Source organism: Clinocottus analis, unplaced genomic scaffold (assembly GCF_023055335.1).
Source record: "Clinocottus analis isolate CAN_PGR_092001 unplaced genomic scaffold, fCliAna1.0.p SCAF_22, whole genome shotgun sequence".
NCBI lineage: Eukaryota > Metazoa > Chordata > Actinopteri > Perciformes > Cottidae > Clinocottus > Clinocottus analis.
Genome location: NW_027175954.1, coordinates 7,577,100 through 7,587,080, shown reverse-complemented (window position 1 = coordinate 7,587,080; position 9,981 = coordinate 7,577,100). Strand labels below are relative to the sequence as shown.

The 9,981-nt window shown below is 38.0% G+C and overlaps 1 protein-coding gene and 1 long non-coding RNA gene across 2 annotated transcripts in view; one reads left to right on the top strand and one right to left on the bottom strand.

The window, feature by feature from the left end:
• Positions 1 to 16: 16 nt before the first annotated feature.
• Positions 17 to 6,740, top strand: mettl14 (methyltransferase 14, N6-adenosine-methyltransferase non-catalytic subunit). The gene is made up of 11 exons (XM_068588513.1): positions 17 to 396; positions 932 to 1,020; positions 1,277 to 1,361; positions 2,410 to 2,487; positions 3,568 to 3,655; positions 3,728 to 3,818; positions 4,179 to 4,320; positions 4,750 to 4,842; positions 5,602 to 5,718; positions 5,844 to 6,054; positions 6,216 to 6,740. Exons 1-11 carry the CDS (start codon positions 331 to 333, stop codon positions 6,515 to 6,517), a joined length of 1,362 nt encoding a protein of 453 aa, XP_068444614.1. The 5' UTR covers positions 17 to 330; the 3' UTR covers positions 6,518 to 6,740.
• Positions 813 to 9,981, bottom strand: part of LOC137792798 (uncharacterized) — a 28,664-nt gene continuing 19,495 nt past the window's right edge. The window contains exons 2-5 of the long non-coding RNA XR_011078162.1: positions 4,702 to 4,830; positions 4,183 to 4,268; positions 3,706 to 3,853; positions 813 to 985 (exon numbers count right to left, since the gene is read on the bottom strand). This is a non-coding gene — a long non-coding RNA (uncharacterized lncRNA). The remainder of the gene's footprint in view (positions 986 to 3,705; positions 3,854 to 4,182; positions 4,269 to 4,701; positions 4,831 to 9,981) is intronic.

Genomic DNA, 9,981 nt, shown 5'->3' with positions numbered 1-9,981 from the left:
CGATTCCAACCGGGCTGCCAAGATCGCTTCGAATGCAAAAAGCCCGCATACATGATTGAGAATACAACTATTGAGCAGTCGCAGCCGGGTGTTAAACGCATGTGTTTGCCTCCTAACTATGCGCTTAGGCCCCAAATTAAACCCGAGCACCCCGGTGACCATAACGAGCACACCCTTTGGGATTTTTTTTTGAGGCTATTGGCTAGTAGCCGGTTGTTGTCTAACGTAATAGACAACTAAGCGATTACCTTTATATAAAAACGTTTAATGTAACAACGACCACACGTGCTAGATAGTTATTGTTGTTAAGAAAACATTACAACTAAAGATATGAACAGTCGACTGCAAGAAATCCGCGAGCGACAAAAACTTAGGCGGCAGCTTTTAGCTCAACAGGCAAGTGAACAGTTAGCCTGTTGTTGTAAGCGCGGAGCTAACTCCTCTTTTAAATTAACCAGTTATATGTGTTGGCCACATTTGAGCCCACTAGCTAGCTTATTGTTAAATTGAAAACGCATGCCTGATTATATGGTGAACATTGGCCATAGTTCTGTCGCACACATGGGGGATAATATAGCCAAACATTGGGAGTCCTCGAGTGGATTTCATGCACAAACAACTTTCTTAGTAACGAAGTAACTGTAAATGTAACGTGTATTGTACAGCTATTCGAGCAAATATTGCTCACACATTTGCACCTCACACATGTTAGAATAACGTTGCAAGTAACTTACTCAAGACAATATACTTCCATTTACAGTAACTTAATATGTTTTTAAAGTGATAAGATGTAAGTTTTATTTCAGGGAGAATAGTTGAATATAGCTATATAACAGCATTACAAAATTAGGAGACATAATATATTACAGCAGACTCCCATAATTGGAAAATATATAACTTTCCATTGTCTTTGTTATCCTTGTCGAACCAGTTGGGAGCTGAAAGCGCAGACAGCATCGGCGCTGTCCTCAACAGTAAAGATGAACTGAAAGAGATAGAGGAGACAAGAGAAACATACAGGTAAGACATGATAGCTCTATCTTGTGGGCACAGATTAACCAAAACTTGGAAATGCATGCACTAAATTTACTTTAAAAAAAAAAAAACCTTGTTGAACAGAGTAGCTGCCCAAGCTTTTTTTGTGTTCTTCATGCAATTTGGTTGTTTTATTAGTGCACACATTGAGCATATTTAATTCACACTTTTCTTCTTTGACATATTTTTGTCATGAGATCACAGAATCTAGAAATGTGTTTCTGATGTTTGTGATTTGCAGAGCTTCATTTGACAGTTCAGCAGCACCCCCCAAAAGGAAAGCACCGGAGGGAGAGGACGCAGAGGAAGATGTGGAAGAACAAAAGGTGAGTATTTTGTGAGCCGGGTTCTGCGGCTTCCTCCCACAGTCCAAAGACATGCATCTAAGGCTTATGTTAATTGGAAACTCTAAACTGCCCATAGGTGTGAATGTGAGCGTGAATGGTTGTCTCTCTATATAGGTGTTCTGTGATAAACTGGCGACCTGTCCAGGGGGAACCCTGCCTTCACCTCCTTTTGTCAGCTGGGATCAGCTCCAGTGCCCCGCCTAAATATAAAGTTTTATATAATCCTTTAACTATCCATCTGTTGTATGTTGTACATACTATATGAGTGGCCCAAACAAGTCAAGGACTCTATTAGCGCTCTTCTGTGTACCATAGTCGGATTCTCTTTTCAGGAGAAGAAGAAAAAATGCTTGGGACTTCTGGAATCTGGATATGCCTGTAGTGAGGCCTGGTGTGTGTTTGCAACACACCAGGCGCCATTGTAGAAAAGTGTTATCTGGTCCATGTCTGATTTAAAAAAAAAAAAAAAAAAGATTATTAGATAAACCACATCCAAACGACATTATTTAAAGGGATATCTAAATGCTTAAAATATTGCCTTAGCGCAGTTCAGCCTCTGGTATTTTAACATCACGATAGAAAGATAAAGAAAAATATAAACAATAGACATTTTTACATATTTTTGACAATATACGTTTTGATACCGCCCAGCCCGAGTCGGACTATGATTTGTTCTAATTTATTGCCTTCAAAATTGTGCCATAATGCCAGGATAATGACCCCCTGCATCAACCTGTGTGTCAGTTTAGCTGTCAATTTAAACACCCAGAATTGCCTTTTCACTTTCTGACCCAAAAGAAGCTAATAACATGTTTCAGTTGACTCTTTATCAGTGTAGGATGAATAAATTCTACATTTGAATTTATTTGTTATGAGGTAAATCACTTTATCATGATTGTAATTTCACTCATATTTTAAGAATTGCTTTTTTTAAAGTACTCATTGATTAACCATACATGTTCCAAACACATACAAAGAATCTTTTCACCGACAAAAATATAAACCTTATTGTGTTTTTATGTCTTAGGATGAGGTGGAGGTGCCACCGGTGGATGAGAGCAACCCATATGAGGAAGTGTACAAGGACTCAAGTACTTTCCTTAAGGTTAGAAACTTGTCGTCTTTTTTTTTTTAAAACCCAATGTCTCATTTATATCATGTCTCACCAAATATACTGTTGTAGCCTGTGAAGCAAGGAGAAAGTAGCTACATTAGAAAATATCAACAGAAACGGATGGCAAACATCTTAAAATTGGTTAGTGTTTAGTGCATTGATACTGTTTTTGTTACCGGTTGTGAGCATGCAAGCCATGACCTTTTAAGCAATCTACCATTGCACTGGCAATCCTGGTAACAGTTGTTTAAGAGAAGCAGGAAAAATAGCCTCCTCAAACACGTAGGTGTTCAGTTTTACTCCAGTACACAGCATTTTTGAAATCGGAAGTAACTGGAATAAGCGGCTTTTATTTATTTACCCGCTGCTATTGCTTTTAGCTTGTGAGTGATTTTATGTTCCTTTGGGAATTTTGTAGAGACTGTGTTGTATTTTACAATTCGGTGTATTTAAAGATGGTTTAGTTTTTAGATTTAGTAGTGTGCAGTTTTAAATGTGGAGATAGTTTTCTTTTTTTTTTTAAATCTTCTTTCAGTTGCAAAAACAAAGTTAATAAGGTGTTCATCAGCCATTCATGTCAAACCACCAAACAGTGAATTAAACAAGTCTTTGGTTGATCTCAGAATCCAAACTTGGAAGAACAAGTTTTATTTGGCAGGTCGGTTGAACGTACTTGTACGTCACAAGCTTGAGCAGAGTCAGTGGAATGTTAGGAACATGGTCACATTATTATGCACAGACATACATTAGCCATAGCATGTGATTCAGGTATGCAGAAACTATTCATGTTGCATAACCGGTGGCGTGACAAAAACATAACGTACGTGTTTCTGACACAAAGCACACACAAAGATAACATTTAAGTACAATCGACATAATGCGCTTTTAATCAAGTAAAGACTGTGAACAATGCATTATTTGAGTTTGGGGAGAAATTTGTAATTACACTGTTAAAATAAACAAAAGCCAGACTGGTGTTATATATTTTATTATTATTAATTTTTTGCTTCATAATAAAATTGAAAGGTGACTTAATATTTATCATTTTTCATTATTTTGTTTGGTTTTCAGGGTACCCAGAGTTTGAACCCTCACAATGACTACTGTCAGCACTTTGTTGACACAGGGCACAGGCCACAAAACTTCATCAGAGACGTTGGTGAGTGTGTGCTTGTATTTATGTTTTATGTACATGTGTGTGGTTCTGACCTAGTTACTGTCTATGTATCAGGCTTGGCGGACCGATTTGAAGAATACCCGAAGCTTCGAGAGCTGATCAGACTGAAGGACGAGCTCATCTCCACCACCAACACCCCTCCCATGTATGGAAATGATGAATGTTAGAGTAGATATTTACCTGAATGTCATTGGGATTACACACAGAGAAAAACACCAACGAATAAGACCAAGTTTGAGATCAAAATGGCATGAACTGAAAAAAAGAACATTTTCTCTATTTAAAGTGTGTGTGTGTGTGTGTGTGTGTGTGTGTGTGTGTGTGTGTGTGTGTGTGTGTGTGTGTGTGTGTGTGTGTGTGTGTGTGTGTGTGTGTGTGTGTGTGTGTGTGTGTGTGTGTGTGTGTGTGTGTTTGTTTGTTTGTTTGTTTGTTTGTTTGTTTGTTTGTTTGTTTGTTTGTTTGTTTGTTTGTTTGTTTGTTTGTTTGTTTGTTTGTTTGTTTTAAGGTACCTCCAGGCTGATCCAATGCACTTTGACCTGCAAGATTTGAAGTGCGAGTTTGATGTCATTCTGCTTGAGCCTCCCCTGGAGGAATACTACAGAGAATCTGGCATCAGCCACACTGAACGTTTCTGGACCTGGGATGATGTATGTATGCATGCATGTTATGTTACATGCATTTAGCAGTTTGCGCAAGTATGTGAACAACTTAGAATATACTTATGACTGGCTCATGAACAACCGCAAAGAGGCGTTAACAATATAACAATTATAAACTAAAATTGTTTAAAGTAGGTTATAATAATAATAATAATAATAATATATGCAATATTCTACAGAAGACTTAAGAGCTTGTGAGTGCAAATAAGTAGGAGTATGCTGACCCTCTTCCAGTAGGGGGCAACAAACATTCAGAATGACTATGCCAATGTACACAAGTGAAGATGACATGACAGAATTACCTGTCCTGTTGTCCAGTCCTTTGATGAAGGAAAGCAAATGTTAAAATGATTTGTGAATGGCCCTTACACTGACATTGTGCTTCCTCTTTCAATTCTCTGTTTTCCGCGATTGCAGATCATGAAATTGGAAATTGAGGAGATATCTTCTCTCCGTTCCTTCGTCTTTCTCTGGTGTGGCTCTGGTGAAGGCCTGGACCTGGGAAGAATGGTAACATTGTCTCTAATTTAGTTATAAGTACAAAATCAATTACAGGCAAACTCTTGCTCTATTTCCAATATATCTCTTAGTCTTTACTGGTTTCCCAAGGTTTTTCAACTTAAGGCATGCAAGTTTTTTCAAACACTTCATTCTTCCAGTTATTCAGGAACTAGCTGGTTCAGTGTGGATCTGAACAGAGAGTTAGGCAATTGTTATGACAATAACTTTGAAAACCTTATACGTCAAACCAGACTAAAGGCTTAACCTCCACAGAGACACCTGGTTCATGTTTGTCCAGCTGTCATATTTTTTCATTTTAGTCTATGGTTGTCTGTCGTGAGTCTGATGGTTGTCTGTATGTGACTCATGTCCTCATTGAGTCACAGTTTGCGTCACAGTCGACTATGTAAATTTGAATTTATATATATATATATATATATATATATATATATATATATATATATATATATATATATATATATATATATATATATATATATACTGTTACTTTTCAGCAGTTCAGAAATCAGTTTTCTGAAAACACTGGATTTTGTCACTGCATTTACAATATTCATGCGACATGATTTTCTATATAGTTGAAGGGTGGAGGACGCCCTACTGTGCATGTACTCTGTTTAATGTCTTATTATTACATTAATCATCTCACGTGTGTTGCAAAAAGATGAGTTGCCAATTAAAACTCCTCTAAAAACAGTATGTGCAGTTCATAGTCCATCACATTAACGATACTTATAACATCCATTTCAGTGTTTGAGGAAGTGGGGCTTCAGGCGGTGTGAGGATATCTGTTGGATCAAAACCAACAAGAATAACCCAGGAAAGACAAAGGCACTGGACCCAAAAGCAGTATTCCAGAGGACCAAGGTATGAGAATTGTTCCTTTTTTTTAAAGTGTAGATGTAACGCTAACAACTAATTTATACATGATGAATTTCAAGTAAACCCAGTTTAGATTATATATTATGCTGTATACAACCTATTCCCTCCAGGAGCACTGCCTAATGGGAATCAAAGGAACAGTGCGTAGGAGTACCGACGGGGACTTCATCCATGCCAACGTGGACATTGACTTGATCATCACTGAGGAGCCTGAGATGGGAAATGTTGAGAAGCCTGTTGAGATATTCCACATAATAGAGCATTTCTGTTTGGGCCGCAGGAGGTTGCACTTGTTTGGACGAGACTCGACCATCAGACCAGGTGAGATGGAAAATCTCTTTCGTTGGCCAACTTAGTTGATAACTGCATATTGTACAATGGGCTGTGTTTGCTTTTAGTTTCTTAGTGTCGTGCCTTTCTCTGTCCCCTTGCTTGTTTCTTAATACACATGGTGTTGCTTTTTTGTGTCCTTCTCTTTCTAGGCTGGCTGACCGTGGGTCCTACATTGACAAACAGTAACTTTAACCCGGAGACCTACCCCTCACATTTTGTCAATTCCCACCTATCCGGCTGCACAGAGGATATAGAGAGGCTGCGGCCTAAGTCTCCCCCCGCTAAGCTGAAGTCGGAACGTGGTGGTGGAGCAGCCAGAGGGGGACGTGGTGGGCCAAATGCAGGAAGAGGCGGAGACAGAGGCCGTGAAAGAAATCGGCCAAATTTCCGTGGGGACAGGGGAGGGTTCAGGGGCAGAGGAGGGCCACACAGGGGCTTTCCACCTCGCTAGAGCAAAGAGCTCATGCCACCCAGACCGATGCTAGAAATCACCTTCTGCTTACCCTGCAAATACACGCTTATTTTGAATGCTGTCAGTGTATGGTTAGTATGTGACCGATAAGTTAGTGACTATGAACAATTTTTTAAAACTTTTGTGTTTTGTTTATATTTTTTCATCAATATACTTTAAATTGAATGGGTATTGTCTGAATAAATATTATTCTGACTTTTAATGTTTGTGTGTTGTGATTTTTGTTGCAGGTCTTGTCCGTGAATATCTAAACAGTTATGGAAGTAATGACAACATCAGAGTTGACATGTAGATGGTGTGGTTGAAAGTCAACATGCGCGAGTGGAACTTAAAAAACAAACACTATTGTACAAATGTAGGACTAGGAAGTTTCTTCCTCAGTAATACTCTAATTTTCCAACAAACAAAATGTGTAATTTCAGGGTGTGGTTGTACTGTCGCTCTACATGCACTTACTTACGTATGTTACTGTCATTGTATTGGTTGTCATACACTGTAAATACACACACAACAAATACAACTGTGGCCAAAGTATTTTGACGTTTGCATTTGCACAGCGTGCGTATTGGCTTTATGGAAGCTGATGTTGTCTTCTGTTCATGTTCTCCATGCATGCTGTTGTGTATACAGATTGTAAAGCCCTCTGAGGCAAACTTGTGATTTTTCTACAAAATTAATTTAATTTTTGTTGCATACTCACATATGAAAAAAATCCAAATGGTCTGCGCATAACCATACTAAAAACAGAATATCTCCTCAACCACAAGGGCTATTTGAATGATTTAAAACATTATAATATACAGAAAACACTTGTGAGACTAGTTAAGAGCTTCATATAGCAGTATTGTGTTACTAGTTGATTGGTTAATGATAGAACACAGGAATGAACAATGTCCTCTTTCAAATAATGCATAAAAAAAATTTCTACTATAAAATACCAGTATATGTTAACAGTATTTCTGCAAAGTTTGACTTTGATTAAGTGAAGTTAAATATTTGGTGAAACAGATTTCGTGTACCGTAGGTTTAGGTCTGCTGAGAGCCAAAATGCCCTAGCTTTCTTCCTTAATCTTGGTTTCACAACATAGGGGCTCTGCTTTAGCAGACGCACCAGTACATAACAATGAAGGATGTGTGGAATATCGTTTCATCCATAAGTAGGCTAAGTCATATTTCAGTTTTTGGGCTGAAAATGCAATGTGGTTGATATCTTGCGGAGGCCTTGTCCGACAGTGGATTTGGCGGTGTTAACAGATTCTGTATGTTATAAACTTTCCAGAAAGGTGCGCATCAAGCTAGGGATATGAAAATTTACATTTTCAGAACTTGGGGTGCTCTTTCGAGTCACTTTTGAGTCTTCTCGAGTGATATTCATGGGTTGTATTAATATTCATGATTGAATTGCTTTATAATCAGGTAAAATGGACTTAGCCCTTGTAAGGCCAGGCTGTGCAGGTTTTTTTTTTGCTATGTCACACCAGTGGCTCTAGTATTATTCATAGGAGTGCGAGGACTTGGAAAGAGAGGAAGAGCTCCTGATGAAGAATTTAGCCCCCATTTTTGGGGGCTGATGGGTCTCATAAGGTAAGCCTACTTTATTTTTAAGAGTCATATTTTTCCAAAGCTTTCTGTTATGTATTGTATTTATTTAATCCCGCACATTTACTTTACTTATCAGAAAGTGCAATATTTATATTTGATCCAGTTCAATTTGAATCTGACAAGAAATTATGTTGAGATATTATTAAATTAATTGTCCCTTTATTGTATTTGACAGTATAAAGACATAAGTTGTTACAACTGGTAATTCAAAATATATGGCACTATAGACATTATTGTGATTTCCCAGACCTTTGAATGAGGAAATTCTAAATGAACCTTGCTGAATTTTGATTTAATACCCAATATGATCTAAATATCTGTGAGTAGATATCTTTGGGTTTTGGCATCAGGCTTAAATAAAACCATGACACTGCAGTGTTACTTAGATCTCTCAACTTGACCCCTCAGCCCCTTTGGGACACAGTGGATTGGAGATTGAATTGGCGCAACTGGACTTGTGAGCACTGGTTCGGCCTTTGGATACAGAAATGTATGTACTTCAGCAGAGCAGGTCTTGCAAGTTGAATACCAAATGTTTGAAGTGTTGGAACAATTTTAGGTCAAAGCTTGCTTTGAGCAAACATTAGCACTTCTGTGTACTGAAGTGGTTTTATAACTGAATTTGAAACACTCTCCAGGTATTACTGAAAAAAACAAAAACAATTTATATTGACTTTTTGTTTAATTTTTTAGCATTATGCTTTTCATTGTCCCACTACTCCACAAAATGTAATTCATGTAAATTGTGTACGTAGGCATGGATTGTGTTCCGGGGTGTGGCTGGTATGGTCATGGTCATACTGTGTCAGCTCGAGATAAGTGCAAAACTCAGGTTGTCAGTTGAGGTGTTATACAATGTATTCATTTGAATGTATTGCTTGTAGAAACAATCAGCTTTATTGGACAAATACATACCACTATTTAATACAAAATTGGTTTTGGTTTGGAAATAATACAGTATGTTTGCCTTTTAACTGTTTTATTTAAAAATGTAATTATTAAAAAGGTTGGTCACTTATTATCTAGATAGATCAAATACTTTATCATTAAGTTTCAAGTCCGGCCGCACATTTGTGTTACTGTGCTCAAAACAGAAAAAATAAGTTGAATTTTTTTTTGACATCTCCTGTTGGTGGATCAAATAGCTTGCATGTTCAAAAGCCTCTAAAGCCATTGAGCACTTCTGTTCACCCAAACTTTTCTCTCCAGAATGTTGGCAAACTGGATTCAGTGTCATGAAATTCCTGTGCTTTTTGAGGTTGCCAGACTATGAGCTTGAGTCTATATGTTGAGTCATTTCCAGACCCCTGCTGCTGCATTGCAGCCTGAGGCACAGTGAAGGAAAACCTAGGTCTGTATGCTGAGGGAACAACAAGTCGTCCACTTTTATTCTGATGGATGGTGTGTTTATTTAACAGTTGAAGGAAATACACAAACAGCTTACTGCATCACAGCCATTCCATGCCTTTTTATTGGGTATCAATCCGCAGTCGAGATAAAGGGATTAGCCAATTACGGGTCATATTCATTGTTGACCGGCGGACGTCAGCACCAGCACTGCGCTATCACACATTTCAGCAGTGGTTGTTGCAGACTCAGTTGGCCGAGATCTGCATCTTTCTAGTATTACCTTTAACATGTTATGGTGTGATACTAAGTAGATCACTGTGCATGTCTGGAATTGTCTTCAGCATTAGTTATTTTCCCTTTACTAAAATGAAAAAAAAGTCTTTACACCTGATTTTATCTATCAATCGTCCATGCGCTTCGTTCCTCACCCTCTCGCTTTTAGAACAGAGGCTACTGTGTTTTGTGCTGTCAATTTTAGGGATCTGACAAAA